General features: G+C 50.8%; 1 protein-coding gene across 1 annotated transcript in view; it reads left to right on the top strand.

Annotated features, from left to right (window-relative positions):
* The window catches only part of LOC114923123 (kinesin-like protein KIFC3), a 27,103-nt gene extending 13,523 nt beyond the window's left edge, over window positions 1-13,580 (top strand). The window contains exons 12-18 of the mRNA XM_029285641.1: window positions 1,676-1,860; window positions 2,800-2,904; window positions 5,528-5,661; window positions 7,796-7,919; window positions 9,137-9,266; window positions 11,030-11,259; window positions 13,455-13,580. Coding sequence (XP_029141474.1) covers window positions 1,676-1,860; window positions 2,800-2,904; window positions 5,528-5,661; window positions 7,796-7,919; window positions 9,137-9,266; window positions 11,030-11,259; window positions 13,455-13,580 — 1,034 coding nt within the window. The remainder of the gene's footprint in view (window positions 1-1,675; window positions 1,861-2,799; window positions 2,905-5,527; window positions 5,662-7,795; window positions 7,920-9,136; window positions 9,267-11,029; window positions 11,260-13,454) is intronic.
* Window positions 13,581-16,349: the final 2,769 nt, after the last annotated feature.

The following is a 16,349-nucleotide window of genomic DNA, read 5'->3' as shown; positions in this document are numbered from 1 at the left end:
ATGATCCATAATAATATTTGAATTATGAAGTCGCAGAGCAGTTTAATTTTATCATTTTCTATGACTTTCTCTAGTGGGATCATAAAATAGAGAAAGTCATAGAAAATGATAAAGTTAAACTGCTCTGGGACTTCAGAATTCAAACAGACAAGCACCTGCAACATAACACCCCGGACTTAACAATTGTCGATAAGAAAGAAAAAAGTCTGGATAGTGGACGTGGCAGTGCCTGGAGACAGCAGAATAGAGGCGAAAGAACTGGAGAAGATCACAAAATACAGAGACCTACAAATAGAAATAGAAAGACTGTGGCAAAAGCAAGCAAAGGTAGTACCCATAGTAATAGGCGCCTTGGGTGCCATCCCAAAACAACTGGAGCACCACTTGGACACCATCATCGGCATTGACAAATTTGCCATTAGTCAATTGCAAAAGGCGGCCTTACTAGGAACTGCTTCCATCCTGCGACGAGATCTGTAATACCATCAAACATCCACATCTGCCTATCCCAGGTCCTTGGGAAGGACTCGATAGGTAGACAAAAATGCCAAATCCAGTCTGAACATCTGGCTTACTGTGCGATGATTAATAATAATAATAATAATAATAATAATAATAATAATAATAATAATAATAATAATATCTGTAATACCATCAAACATCCACATCTGCCTATCCCAGGTCCTTGGGAAGGACTCGATAGGTAGACAAAAATGCCAAATCCAGTCTGAACATCTGGCTGCTGCTGCTGCTACTGGTGGTGGTGATGATGATGTCCCAGGGGAATCTTTGCCCCTGCACAGACTGGGGGATGGTGGGTGGTTCTGACGGCCTCCAGTTCTTGCCTAGCCGGTCCTTCCATTCTCCCCCATTTCTCCCCAGCACCAGTGAGCAGCCCCCCCCTTGCCAAACACCCAGCTCTGAGGACCCATTTTAGTCCCAGGGCAGGGCCTCCCCTGGCATACATTTCACGGGCGTAATCTTGGCTCTGTCCATCCCTGCTTCCCAGGATCTTTGACTGCAGCAAGCCTCCTTGTGGACTAGCCGCTTGACTGCTCCTCCCGGAGGGCACACGGTCCCTGCCTTTCTTGGATGCCACCTCTGTTCCCGAGAGAGGGGGAGGGGAGGGGGCTTTTAATTCCTCGCTCCCCCTCTTCCTTGCCCAAATTGTAGAAAAGCAGAGGTGGAAATGCCCCCTGCAGCCGAACAAAGAAGGACAGCCATTTGTCCAAAATGGTATAGGGTTTCCTGCCTGAGCAGGGGGTTGGACTGGATGACCTCCAAGGTCCCTTCCAACCTTATTATTATTATTATTATTATTATTATTATTATTATTATTATTATTATTATTATTATCCCGCAGTGGAGCTGGTGGTTCTCTGAACGCAGCTCTGCAGTTTCCCTTGGACCCTTCCCAGTCTAACCGGAGGCCCTGAGATCTCCTGGTGGTCTCCCTTCCACTTCCAGAAGCAGAGATGAGAGGCACATAAGGCCACAAGCAGTGGAAATGGCAGGGGAAGCTGCATTGGCCATAGGCAGCTGAGCTGTAGGGAGAAAGCATCAGGGGGGGCTCGTTCCTGTACGGGGACCCCCACCACCCACCCCAGGAGCCCAAAACAGGACCCTGCCCTTCCGCCTTGGCGGGTCAGCCTGAATGGACCCTGCCCTCCCTCAGGTAACATCCGGGTCCTGTGTCGCCTGAAGCCGCTGACCGAGGAGGAGCAGCAGGAGGGCAGCCAGGGGGGTCCCGGAGTGGAGGCCAGCCCGGCCGAAGACGGCTGTGTGACCGCCTGCTACAAGGGGAAGGAGCACCGCTTCAGGCTGGACAAGATCTTCCTGCCCTGCGCCACTCAAGAGGAGGTGAGACCGCCCCATGGGCCGGCCGTCACTGGGGTCTCGACGCAGCCCCCCAACCCCCGAATTTCTGGGGAGACAGAACTGAAGGCACAGGATTGGGGGGGGGGGGCAACACATACACTGTATAAATTCTGGAAATGATGCAAGTGAGATGAGGTCCCATCATGCCCTGCCTTATCCTGGAGAGCTCCCTTTCTGGGGAGGGGGCTGCCTGGGGGGATTCCAGGAGCCCCCTCTTTCCCCCTTAAGGAAAAAGGGCATCACTCTCTCATTTCCCCAGCAGGGGGTGGGGGAGGTGAAGCTTTAGGGCAGGGGTCTTCAAACTTGGCCCTTGGATGACTGGTGGACTTCAACTCCCAGAATTCCTCAGCCAGGCACGCGTGCCTGGCTGAGGCATTCTGGGAGTTGAAGTCCACCAGTCATCCAAGGGCCAAGTTTGAAGACCCCTGGTCTGGATCCAAGCCCGCAGTTTCATCAAAATTGCCGACAGGCATTCTGGGAGTTGAAGTCCACCAGTCATAAAAGGGCCAAGTCTGAAGACCCCTGGTCTGGATCCAAGCCCGCCATTTCATCAAAATGGCCGACTGAGGAATTCTGGGAGTTGAAGTCCACCAGTCATCAAAGGGCCACGTTGGAAGACCCCTGCTTTAGGGGGGTCACGAGGCTAGGTGGGGTCCTGATGCAGGTCAGTGGGTGACCCCCTTCCCAGTTTCTAGAGGCCCCCCCCTGGCCCCACTTCAGCACTGCCTATGCCTTCCATGGGGGGCAAACTAAGTCTTGCCTTGAACCATTTTCCCTACTCCAGAGGGATCCATACCTCACATCCCCATCTGCCCCCTCCCCGCTCTTTCGCAGCTCCCACTCTTTATAGTACCTGCAAGGAAGGGGGGGCAGCAAAGGCCATTGTTTGGTGACCCCCCCATTCCTCTCTTTCCCTGTCAGGTCTTCCTGGAGATTGAGCCGGTGGTCTTGTCTTGCTTGCAAGGCTACAACGTTTGTATCTTTGCCTATGGGCAGACCGGCTCCGGCAAGACCTACACCATGGAGGTAAGGCCTTGCCCGGCGTGGCGTGGCTGAGTGGGGCTCCCACCTCAGAGGGGGGCTGGGCTGGGCCGGCAGAGTGGGTCTCCGGCGAAAGGGAATATTTGCAGCTCAGGGCTAAACTAGGGGGCGGGGGGGGGATCCTTGGTGCTCTCTGAGCTTGGATGTTTTCTTGCAGACGTTTCATGACCCAGCTAGGAAACATCATCAGCACTAGAAGGAAGAAGGGATTGTTATCTGATTATACACAAGGTTTGCTCTGTCTAATGTGTATAAACAGAGAGCAATCCCCTCTCCCTTCTAGCACTGCTGATGTTCCCTAGTTGGGTCNTAGAGGATATTATTTATATTTCTTAAAGGCAGATGGCAGTTTCTTATCATTAACACAGTATTGTAGTAATTACTTCAGCAACACAATCTAACCTAATGTGTATTAGTTTTGCTTTCTATAATCTAATATGCATTAATACTGCAGCAGGCTATGCTTACTAATGACTACATTAATACATACCATGCGCATATTATAGTACGTAGCTTTATTTATATTGCATAATTTTCTCTAATGTGTTTTGGGTTGACAATCAAAATCCGTAATAAATTACAAAGTGAAGTGGCCTGGCCTGGAAGCGCATTGTCTAGGTGGCTGCTTTGTCATAAGCTGTCCAAAATTGCTGATTGGAATTATGAATGTAATTTAAGATTATCACTAGGCATTATTTTTTTGGGGGGGGGGGGGGTTGGAACCATAAAAATTAATGCTCGCATTTCAAATGTGAAGTTGTTGAAGAAGTAAGATCACAGCTGGCTCCTAATTTGTTATGGGCTGACTCCTAAAGTAGACAGTGGAACTAAATGAAGAAAAGGTGATTATTTGTTCTGCTGTGCATTATGTAATTCAATCAGAATGGAGCTGGAAGGGACCTTGGAGGTCTTCTAGTCCAACCCCCTGCTCAAATAGGAGACCCTAGACCATTTCAGACAAGTGGCTGTCCAATCTCTTCTTAAAAACCTCCATTGATGAAGCACCCACAGCTTCTGAAGGCAAGCAGATCCACTGGTTGATTTTTCTTACTGTCAAGAAATTTCTCCTTAGTTCCAGGTTGCTTCTCTCCTTGATTAGTTTCCATCCAATGTTTCTTGTCTTGCCTTCTGGTGCTTTGGAAAATAAGTTAGCCCCCCCTCTTCTTTGTGGCAGCCCCTCAAATATTGGAATACTGCTATCATGTCCCCCCTAGTCCTTCTTTTCTGTAGATTAACCATACCCAGTTCCTACAATCGTTCTTCATATTATTATTTTTTGTCTCCAGGCCCTTAATAATCCTAGTTGCTCTTCTTTTCACTTTCCCCAAAGTCTCAACCTCTTCTTTGTAATGTAGGGGTTTATAAAGCGGTACTAAGACTTCACGTGATTTTGATTCTAAGGCCTCTGTTTCTATAACCGAGGATTGTGTTAGCTTTTTTTTTTAGGCTAATTTTTCGTGGGAAAGAAGGGCAGAAGTACCATCAGATTTCACTTAAAGTGAGATTGTGGGTCCCTGCTTATCAAAACATCCATGGAATGTTGATGGAAGTGCAAATTGAGGGCTGTGGAATTTTCACACGATAGACCTTTATCTAAAATATGCAGCTGCCACTGAGTGTTGTTGCTGAATGCTTCACGTTGCTGGAAGTAAAGTACAAGAAAAAGAATTGTCCTTCTCAATGAGATGATTCATACATTTGTGTAGGGGAAGGGTCACAGGAGGACCCAGTGTTATCATCTAAAGTCATTTGTGATGACTCTAGATAACTATCTTTATATATATATATATATATATAAGAAAGAGAGATGGTTGAAAGAAAAAAAAAGAGGAATCTCAAGAGACAAACTCTGAATTTACAGCCTGCGGGCAAATGACACTGTTAATTGCTCCACCTCTGCTAAAAAAGACAAATAACGCCTGGAAACATGCACGCAACTAAACGTTTAGAAGCGAAAACAGGTCTCCGTCCCTGTAGAATCGTAAGGCAGGTTTCTAAGATGTAAACAAGCACGATGAAAAAGGTCAAAGCACAGACGTTCTTTCATGATTTACAATGTTCTTACTCCAGTTGTTTGGATATCAGAATTCAGGTGGATGTGGGTGAGGTTTGGAAAAATTCAAAGTGTGGCAATCCAAACCCAAGAAGACCATCCATCCAACTTCTAAGTTCTAAGTTCACAGTTCTCCTCCTCCTCCTCCTCCTCCTCCTCCTCCTCCTCCTCTCTGCAAACCCCCCTCCCTTCTAGCACTGCTGATGTCATCTAATTTGGTAATGAAAGGTCTGCAAGAAAACCACCGAGCTCAGAGAGCATCAAGGACCCCACAGTCCTCCTCCTCCTCCTCCTCCTCCTCCTCCTCCTCCTCCTCTCCAGACACTTCACTTCCTTCTAGCATTGATGATGTTGCCTAGTTGGGTCATGAAACGTCTGCAAGGAAACGGCCCAGCTCAGAGAGTGTCCAGGCCCTCGTGAGTCTCTTCTGCAGAAGAGAGCCTGGAGACCAGAGACAGGAAGGGAGTTGCAGAAGAAAAATGCCCCCCATTTCCCCCCCCCGGGGGGCCTGTTTCCCCGGGAGGAAAAGGTTCCCAAGCTCTCCTTTGCTTCCAGGGGCACCCTGGGAATCCGGGGATCACCCAGAGGGCCCTGCAAGCTCTCTACCAGGAGATGGAGGCCAAGCAGGCGGAGGCCTGGACGTTCTCAGCCCAGCTGACCCTGGTGGAGATCTACAATGAAGTGATCAGGTGAGCAAAGGGGGGGGTGTCCAGCCCTCCCCCCTTCAAAAGGCAGCTCTTTGCAAGCTGGAGATCAAATGCAACCTAGAACTAAGGAGAAACTTCCTGACAGTGAGAACAATTAACCAGTGGAACAACCTGCCTCCAGAAGCTGCGAATGCTCCAACACTGGAAGTTTTTAAGAAGAGACTGGACAGCCATTTGTCCGAAATGGTATAGGGTTACCTGCCTGAGCAGGGGGTTGGACTAGATGACCTCCAAGGTCCCTTCCAACTTTATTATTGTTATTGTTGTTGTTGTTATTATTATTATTAAATGTTCTCTAGCTTCTTTCGCCTCAATTCCCATCTTACCTAAGTTGGGTAATTAAAGGTCTGCAAGAAAACAACCAAGCTGAGCGAATACCAAGGTTGGACTAGATGACCTCCAAGGTCCCTTCCAACTTTATCATTATTATTATTATTATTATTATCCGGGCCTGATTCCGTCTTTTCCGGCAATGCCTGGGACCTAAGAAGGAAGAAAGAGGCCCGGTGGACCCCTTAACTTTTCTTTGTTGTTTTTTTTTATCTTCCACGCCCCCCACAGAGGTTTCATCCTTTAAAGATGCTATTTATTTATTTTTCACCCCACCTTTATTACGTTATAAGTCACTCAAGGCAGCGAACATATCCAATGTTCCTTCCTCCTGCTGTTTTCCTCACAACAACCCTGTGAGGTGGATTGGGAGAGGTGGATTGGCCCAAAGTCACCCAGTCAGCTTTCATGACGAAGGCGGGACTAGAACTCCCAGTCTCCTGCTGATTGGCCCAAAGTCACCCGGCTGATTTTTATTATTATTATTATTATTAAGGCTAAGGCAGAACCCGAATCCTGAACCCCAGAAAGCAATCCGTTCCATTGATTAATTGTTCTCACTGTCAATGGGGATGGAGAATAACAGTTGGAAGGGACCTCGGAGGTCATCTAGTCCAACCCCCTGCTCAAGCAGGAGGCCCTTCCAGAATAACTGAGTTGGAAGGGACCTCGGAGGTCATCTAGTCCAACCCCCTGCTCAAGCAGGAGACCCTTACAGAATACTGAGTTGGAAGGGACCTCGGAGGTCATTAGTCCAACCCTCTGCTCAAGCAGGAGACCCTTACAGAATAACTGAGTTGGAAGGGACCTTGGAGGTCATCTAGTCCAACCCCCTGCTCAAGCAGGAGACCCTTACAGAATAACTGAGTTGGAAGGGACCTCGGAGGTCATCTAGTCCAACCCCCTGCTCAAGCAGGAGGCCCTTCCAGAATAACTGAGTTGGAAGGGACCTCGGAGGTCATCTAGTCCAACCCCCTGCTCAAGCAGGAGGCCCTTCCAGAATAACTGAGTTGGAAGGGACCTCGGAGGTCATCTAGTCCAACCCCCTGCTCAAGCAGGAGGCCCTTACAGAATAACTGAGTTGGAAGGGACCTCGGAGGTCATCTAGTCCAACCCCCTGCTCAAGCAGGAGGCCCTTACAGAATAACTGAGTTGGAAGGGACCTCGGAGGTCATCTAGTCCAACCCCCTGCCCAAGCAGGAGGCCCTTACAGAATAACTGAGTTGGAAGGGACCTCGGAGGTCATCTAGTCCAACCCCCTGCTCAAGCAGGAGGCCCTTACAGAATAACTGAGTTGGAAGGGACCTTGGAGGTCTTCTAGTCCACTCCTCTACTCAAGCAGGAGACCCTTACAGAATAACTGAGTTGGAAGGACCTCGGAGGTCATCTAGTCTACCCCCTGCTCAAGCAGGAGGCCCTTGCAGAATAACTGAGTTGGAAGGGATCTCGGAGGTCATCTAGTCCAACCCCCTGCTCAGGCAGGAAACCCTATACCATTTCAGACAAATGGCTGTCCAGTCTCTTCTTAAAAACCTCCAGTGATGAAGCATCCACAATTTCTGGAGGCAGGTTGTTCCACTGGCTAATTGTTCTCAGTGCCAGGAAATTCCTCCTTAGTTCCAGGTTGCTTCTATCCTTGATGAATTTCCCTCCGTTGCTTCTTGTCCTGCCTTCAGGCGCTTGGGAGAATAGCTTGACCCCCTCCTCTTCTTTGTGGGAGCCCCTCCAGCATTGGAGGACAGTTCTCTGCTCTCAGCTGTCTTCTCTCTCTCTCTCTCCTCTCCAGAGACCTACTGACCAAGGACCCTCAGGAGAAGTTAGACATCAAGTTGCATCCGGATGGGAGTGGTCAGCTACACGTCCCCGGCCTCACCAGCGTGGAGGTCCAAAACTTCTCCGAGATTCAGAAGGCAGGTGGACTGGATCTCTGTTTGGGGGCCAGCTCGGCAGGGTGGGGACTGCCAGGCCGATGGTGAGCACAAGCTGACCGGGGAGGGGTCTGCCAGGGAAGATGAGGTTCTGGGTTGGGGGGGGTCCTTGCTGCTTCGCTTGGCAAGGCCAAAGCCCACCTGTGCCAGATGATGGGTGTGAGCCAGTTTGGTCTAGGGCAGGGGTCCCCAACCTTGGCCACTTTAAGACTTGTGGACTCCAACTCCCAGAATTCCCCAGCCAGCGCATGCTGGCTGGGGAATTCTGGGAGTTGAAGTCCACCGGTCTTAAAGTGGCCAAGGTTGGGGACCCCTGCTCTAGTGGCTGAGGCAGCAGGCTAGAAACCAGGAGATGGTGAGTTCCAGTCCTGCCTCAGGCACAAAGGCAGCTGGGCCACTTAAGCCGGCCTCTCTCTCTCAGCCCTGGCGAGGAGACAATGGTACGTAAGCCGCCTCTGAAATCTCACCCAAAAAACTGCAAAGACTTCTTTGGGGAGCTGCCGGGAGTCCACCCTGACTCGCAGGCACACACACAAAAAAAGAGAAGATGGCTAAATCCTTTTATTGATGATGGATTTATTTCCTGAAGTTTGCCTTTCAAACAGCCTCCAGGCCCTGGATAATAATAATAATAATAATAATAATAATAATAATAATAATAATAATGATGATGATGATGATGATGATGATGATGATGATGATCATAATCATAGTAATAATAATCATAATCATAATCATAGTAGTAGTAATAATAATAATAATGATGATGATGATGATGATCATAATCATAGTAATAATAATCATAATCATAGTAATAATAATAATAATAATAATAATAATAATAATAATAAAGTTGGAAGGGACCTTGGAGGTCATCTAGTCCAACCCCCTGCTCCAACAGGAGACCTTTCCAGAATCATAGAACAACAGAGTTGGGAGTGACCTTGGAGGTCATCTAGTCCAACCCCCTGCTCAGGCAGGAAACCCTACACCATTTCAGACAAATGGGTGTCCAGTCTCTTCTTAAAAACTTCCAGTGTTGGAGCATTCGCCGCTTCTGGAGGCAGGTTGTTCCACTGGTTAATTGTTCTGACGGTCAGGATATTTCTCCTTAATTCTAGATTGCTTCTCTCCTTGATTAGTTTCCATCTTAAGAGGGCCTATCTTGACCAATTCTCCTTCCTTTTTGCTGCACCCAGATTCTCCAGCTGGGAAAACGGAACCGCACCACCTTCTCCACCCACATGAACGCGCACAGCTCCCGCTCGCACGCTCTGCTCACGCTCACGCTCACTGGCACGGAGCTGAGCAGCGGCACCAAGGTGACAGGTAGCTGCCCCGGGTGCTTTGACCCTTCCTCATGGTCTTGGGGAAGAACAGGGTAGAACGACGACTCATGACCTTCTTCGATCGGTGTCTACTATTGAAAGTGTCCTCACATACTGTATTGTGGTTTGGTATGCTGGCTTGTCAGCCGCGGATGGGACGGTATTGCAGAGGGTGGTGAGCACGGCACAAAACATCGTGGGCTGTTCCCTGGCACCACTGGATGGCATCGCCAGGGCCCGTTGCCTTGGCAGAGTGGGGAAAATTCTCAGGGATGACTCACACCCTGGTTGGTACCTCTTTACTCTCCTACCATCAGGTAGGAGATATAGCAGTGGTGGCGAACCTAATACCCATCTGTTCATCTTTATTAGGTAAAATCATTAATTCCTCCACCTCAACTTCTTACGTGGAGTGGGGCCATCTGAGTCCTGCGGTGGCCCCATGCTTATTCTCAGACAAAGACATTCCAACCTGGCACATGGCCAGGATATCCTGTAAAGAACTCAGTGATTCCTCCTACAAATCTGTTAACATGAGATTACTGACTAGCTAAACTACATTACCCATAAGCCATCTCTTAAGGAGACAGCACTTAACCCAATAAATGCCAAACATTCTAACATACAGATCTACATGATCCAGAACAGCACGCGTGCCAGAGGTGGCACGCGGAGCCCTCTCTGTGGGCACGCGCCATCGCCCCAGCACACGTCTTTAAAAGTTCGTCATCACTGGCCTGGAGGGGCCATTGGGGAGCCCACCATCCCACCCACCAGAGACCCCCTGGATCTCCCCCAACTCTGCCCGGCTCCCACAGGTGTCCCTCCCCATAAGCAGCATCGAGGTGGCCACGCCCACCCAGTCTGCCATGACTACTGCAGCCACACCCATCCAGTGGTCAGTCTGCCATGCCCACCGCAGCCGCGCCCACCGAGTGGGCCACACCCACCCAGCACCCGACGATGCATAAGTGGGTTTTGGGTGGCAGTTTGGGCACTCGGTCTCTAAAAGGTTCGCCATCACTGAGATACAGAAACATCGCCAGCCGTACCAACAGGTTGAAGTACAGCTTCTATGCATGGGCTGTCACGCTCTTGAACGGGACATAATAATTTTATGCATGATAAGACTCACGAGACCTGCGTGTTGTGCAATTAGCTCACAGGGTGTAATAAGTTGGTGTGGTTGTAGTCACTGTGAGTTGTGGGGGGGGTCACGGAGGGAGGCTCAGCCAATCTCACTGTATACATGTTCTACTTGGATAAGAAAGGTTCATTCATTCCTGGTGGAGGTCTTGAGCGCGGAAGGTGGCAGGTTGCGGTCCGCAGGGCAGGGCAAGGGTTGACCTGGGCATCTCAAGAGGTTCCAGAGAGACCTTCAGCTGGAGGTTGGGTTCTCAAGAGGATGGGCTTTGGAGAAGGGATTGCCTTTAGGTTGGAAGCCCCCCTGCTTCTCCCTCCCCCCACCCCGCCAGGTCAGGGAAGGAGCTGGGCTGCTGGGCTCCTGCTTTAGATGGCCTTCCTGCTCTTTCTCCTGGCACCCTCTCCATCTTGCTTGCACCCTGTCCGTCTCTGGCCTCCCTCGGTGACGGTGTCCCTCCAAGGTTCCTCAAACCTTCCGTCGCCATTGGGTGGGTGTGGGGGGGGAAGCCGAACGACCCCTGCCACAAAACGCTCGGTGCCCTTTATGCCCCCCCTTGCCCTGGGGAGGTGCAGAGCCTCCTTCAGTCCCGGAGAACTTTGCCAACCATGTTGTCCTTCCAGGGAAGCTCAACCTGGTGGACCTGGCCGGCTCAGAACGGGTGTGGAAGTCCGGGGCGCAGGGGGAGCGCCTGAAGGAAGCCCAGAGCATCAACCGGTCCCTGCTGGCCCTCGGCGAGGTCATCCAGGCCCTGCGGAGCAAACAGGCCCACGTGCCCTTCCGCAACTCCAAGCTCACCTACCTGTTGCAGGACTCTCTGGGCAAAGGCAGCAAGACGGTCATGATGGTGCAGGTGAGGGGGGGTGGCGTGGCTGGGCCCCCCAGAGGTAGCAGGGCTGGGCCCCAGACCCTTGGCTGGAAGTCCACCAATGGCTGCAAGGGGCCCTTCTCTTGCTCCGGGGACAACGGTCTGCCTTTGGGCTGCAAGATCCCCCAGGCTCCTTGGCCTTCCATGGGGAGACCCTCTCTCTCATCCCCCTTGCAAAAGGGGCTAGGCTGGCAGGCACCGAAGGCCAAAAGACACCCCAGGGCCACCCGGTTTTTGTGTTTCCACCTGCTTCTTAAACGGCCTTTCACTCCACGGAGACGGAGACGCCATTCCCACATCTGCGGGCACCCAGGGTGGGAAAACGTGCCATCTTATAGGGAGATTCTCAGTCATGGTTGTCCCAAGGGGGCTTTTCCCAAAAGACAAGCAAACTTTCTTGTGGGGTTTTTTTTCTTTCTTTCTTTGAAAACGTTTCGCTTCTCATCCGAGAGGCTTCTTCGGTTCTTCAGAAGTTCTTCCGTTATTCAGAACTGAGGAAGCTTCTCAGATGAGAAGCGAAATGTTTTCAAAGAAAGAAAGAAAAAAAACCCACAAAAAAGTTCAGAGAGAGAGAGAGTGGGAGAGAGAGAAAGAGGGAGAGAGAGGGAGGGAGAGAGAGAGGGAGAGGAAGAGAGAGAAAGAGAGAGAGACAGAGACAGAGAGGGACAGAGGGACAGAGAGAGAGAAAGGGGGAGAGAGGGAGAGAGGGAGAGAGAGAGGGAGGGTGAGGGAGAGAGGGAGAGAAAGAGAGAGAAAAAGAGAGACAGAGAGAGGGAGAGAGAAAAAGAGAAAGAGACAGAGAGAGGAAGAGAAAAAGGGAGGAAAAGAGAGAGAAAGAAAGACAGAGACAGAGAGGGAGACAGAGAGAGAGAGAAAGAGAGAGAGACACGGAGAGAGACAGATACAGAGAGAGACAGAGACAGACAGAAAGAGAGACAGAGAGAGGGGGAGAAAGAGAAAAAGAGAGAGACACAGACGAGAGACACACACAGAGAGAGAGAGAGAGAGACAGAGAGAAAGAGACAGAGAGAGAGACAGAGAGAGAGACAGAGACAGAGACACAGAGAGACACAGAGAGAGAGGGACAGAGGGACAGAGAGAGAGAAAGGGGGAGAGGGAGAGAAAGAGAGAGAGAGGGAGAGGGAGAGAGGGAGAGAAAGAGAGAAAAAAAGAGACAGAGAGGGAGAGAGAGAGAAAGAGAAAAAAAAGAGAGACACAGACAGAGACAGAGACAGAGAGAAAGAGAGAGACACAGACAGAGAGAGAGACAGGGAGAGAGGGAGAGAAAGAGGGAGAGAGGGAGGGGGAGAGAGGGAGAGAGGGAGAGAAAGAAAAAAAGAGAGGAAGAGAGAGCGAAAAAGAGAGACAGACAGAGAGGGAGAGAGAGAAAAAAAGGGAGAAAAAGAGAGACAGAGACAGAGAGGGAGAGAGGGAGAGAGAGAAAGAGAGACACAGAGACAGACAGAGAGAGAGACAGAGAGAGAGAGGGACAGAGAGAGGGACAGAGGGACAGAGAGGGAGAGAGGGAGGGAGAGAGAGGGAGAGAAAGAGAGAAAAAAGAGGAAGAGAGAGAAAAAGAGAGAGACAGACAGAGAGGGAGAGAGAGAAAAAAAGAGGGAGAAAAAGAGAGAGACAGAGAGACAGAGACAGAGAGGGAGACAGAGAGAGACACACAGAGAGAGAGAGACACAGAGACAGAGAGAGACAGAGACAGAGGGAGAGAGAGAGAGAGAGAAAGAGAGAGAAAGAGAGAGAAAGAGAGAGAAAGAGAGAGAAAGAAAGAGAGACAGAGACAGAGAGAGGGGCAGGTGTGGGACCAGGGCTCTCAAACTCCAGAGCAGCTGCCAGGACAGAGGCAGAGACTCCACTCTCCAGCAGTGAGACTGGAAACCCTGAAGGCTCCGAAGGGTCCCTGGGAAGAGTGTTGGATGGTCCTGCCTTCTTGAAGCCTCCGGGTCCAGGAGACTTCTAGGAGCATCTCCCTTTTTTCTCCCCTCCCTTGAGAGCTGGGGGGGGCACATTGGGGTTGGGCAGCGCCCCCCAGCACCTGGCAGGTCAGCTCCAAGACTTCCAGCCGGGCAGGGCACAGAAGGACTTTCCTGGCGGGAAATAGACTTGGGGAGGGTCTCCAGGGCCTTCGGCTCCCCCTTTTCTCCTGCCTGCTTCCTTTGACTCCTCAGATTTCCCCCCTGGAGAGGAACGTGGGCGAATCCATCTGCTCCCTCAAGTTTGCCCAGCGGGTCTGCAAAGTGGAACTGGGCCCGGCCTCCCGTCGCATCAAGGCCCCGGACCAGCGTGAGGTCTGAAACCCCCGGACCTCTGGCAGGCCTCCCTTAGGGAAGGAGCTCAAGGACTGGGCAGGTGCCTTGACCAATGGATCCTGCCAAGCAAGCTGGGGAATGGTATATTAGTCCGAAACGGTGTAAGGTTTCCTGCCTGAGCAGGGGGTAGGACTAGATGACCTCCAAGGTCCCTTCCAACTTTATTATTGTTATTATTGTTATTAAAAGCATCTTTGAGACTCCTGGTGGGGCCCCTCTTCAAATCTGCCCCTTTTCTGCTCTGGTTCTCGTATTCACAGGGCCCACCCCCTCCCCTCCCCAGAGCAGAGAAAGTTCCCCCCCCCCCGGCATGTGGCCAGTTTGCCCCCCCTTTCCTGAGAGCCTCCCTTCTCATTTGCCAAGCATCCCCCCCCCAGCAGACTTCCCAGGTTGCAAAAAGAGCGTGGGGGGGGCTACATTTTCCTAGCCCGATTCATGGGACTGAGAAGTGGCATTGCCCCCCCTGCAGACGGGGCTCGGAGCCGGTCCCCAGGGCCTTCCCCAAAGGAGTTGCCGACCTCCTGGCATCTCCCCTACGTCCGCCCAAGTGTTAAAGGGCAGGTATCCGGGGTGCGACCCCCACCCCACCCCACCCCATGGCACGAAAGAGGATGGCTGGCACAAGCCCACATCCTCTTTAAAGACCCAGGAGTGCGTATTGGAACACCTTGCAACTCCACTTGGCTTTTTCGCTGTGCAGGACAGCCCTTCCCCAAAAAAATTTGGGGAGACCACCCACCATTATCTTTTTTAGCAGAGGAAGCTGGCACAGCTGCCCAGAACTTTCCACCCAGATGGCAGGAACTGCCTGCTCGACGCACCCCCTTTCCCCAGATTTGCAATGGGCCACTTGCCTGTGAGATATATTGCGTTATGTTTTACGCATAGAAATCAGAGCTGGAAGGGACCTTGGAGGTCTTCTAGTCCAACCCTCTCTGCCTGGGGCTGGAAACCTTATGCTTTTCCCTTTCCTTTCCTGGCCCAGTTCCTGCCACATGAGTGAAGCCTCAGAATGATAAAGGACAATAAATGACAATAAATGGGCATTGCCAGCTCGCCCTGTGGTCAATCTGAGTGTGTGTGTCCTCCTTTTCCTTGGCCCATTTGTAGCCTCGACCAGGTTCACACACTTCACACACATACACACACACACACACACCCCCAGAGGGTTTGTTCCAACCATTATTTGCAATTCAGCTGTAACTGGCTGGTTTAACCTGACTCCGTGTCCCAAAGCATCCTTATCAGGTTACCAACCAAGGGGAATATTTGTAGCTGCGGGGTTGAAATGGGGGCGGGGTCCTCGGTGCTCTCCAAACTTGGCTGCTTTCTTATTTATTTTTTTATTAGTTGATAAAATATAAAATATAAAATTACGGAAGAATGGGAAAATCGGAGGGAAAAGGGAAAAAAACAAAAAAAAGGCGTTTTTGACTTTGGACTCCAAACAGTAAAATAAGAACATCAAACCTCAATCTTTTACCTCAGGGTCTTCCAACTTGGCCTTTTTATGACTTGTGGACTTCAACTCCCAGAATTCCTCAGTCAGGATGTTTTAAGACAGGGGTCTTCAAACTTGGCCCTTTGATGTGACTTGTGGACTTCAACTCCCAGAATTCCTGTCAGGATCCTTTAAGATAGGAGTCTTCAAACTTGGCCCTTGGATGACTTGTGGACTTCAACTCCCAGAATTCCTCAGTCAGGATGATTTAAGACAGGGGTCTTCAAACTTGGCCCTTTGATGTGACTTGTGGACTTCAACTCCCAGAATTCCTGTCAGGATCCTTTAAGACAGGGGTCTTCAAACTTGGCCCTTTGATGACTTGGGGACTTCAACTCCCAGAATTCCTCAGTCAGGATGTTTTAAGACAGGGGTCTTCAGACTTGGCCCTTGGATGACTTGTGGACTTCAACTCCCAGAATTCCTCAGCCAGGCACACGTGTGCCTGGCTGAGGAATTCTGGGAGTTGAAGTCCACAAGTCATCCAAGGGCCAAGTTTGAAGACCCCTGAGGTAAAAGGTTGAGGTTTGATGTTCTTATTTTACTATACCAAACAAAGGGAGTTGGAAGTCAACGCCTTTTTTTCCCTCAGACAGCACCAAGGACCCCCTCACCCCTATCCTGGCTTAATCGGATGTCTGATTCCAACCTCAGGGAGATTTATTGATTGGCACTGTGGCTGAACTGCACTCCCTATCAGAAGGGCAAAAAAACCAGAGAAGGAAGCAACCGTATTTGAAATATAAAAATTTATTAATTTACTAATAATACATTCAACGGGCCCTTGAAAACTGGGCAGAAATCATCCCCATCAGAGCCGGCCCTCCTGACATGCTCAGGAGGACGGGCAGCTGGGTACAACTGGAACTGCAGACCACCCTCCCGGCACCCCAGGCACGCGAGGGGCTCCCACAATTGGTTTCCAAGCACAAGCATGGCCCGTTTGTCTTCAACCGCTGAAAGGGGGATGCCCCAAGGACAGAGCCCACCAGAAAAGGCACCTTGTGAAGTTGTGACACACGCAGAATAAATAGGGGAATTCGTACACTTTCATTCAGGGGAATATCAGCCAGCCCCTTCCTCTTGAATCAGGGGCAGGCTCCCTCAGAAAGGGGGGTAGTGGTGGGGGGTCAGGGCCTGGAAGGGGACCGCCCAAGGCAGTGGGGACAGCCAGGGGGCATCCGGTGCCCAGCCAGCTTGCTGTACTTCCCCCGGGGCGACAGTGACGCCCGGAGACGGGTGAGGAGGGCAGG

The sequence above is a fragment of the Protobothrops mucrosquamatus genome, unplaced genomic scaffold, assembly GCF_001527695.2.
Source record: "Protobothrops mucrosquamatus isolate PMUCROS unplaced genomic scaffold, P.Mucros_1.0 scaffold1985, whole genome shotgun sequence".
Classification (NCBI taxonomy): domain Eukaryota; kingdom Metazoa; phylum Chordata; class Lepidosauria; order Squamata; family Viperidae; genus Protobothrops; species Protobothrops mucrosquamatus.
Note: the sequence above shows the minus strand (reverse complement) of the source record. Positions and strands in the feature narration are given on the sequence as shown.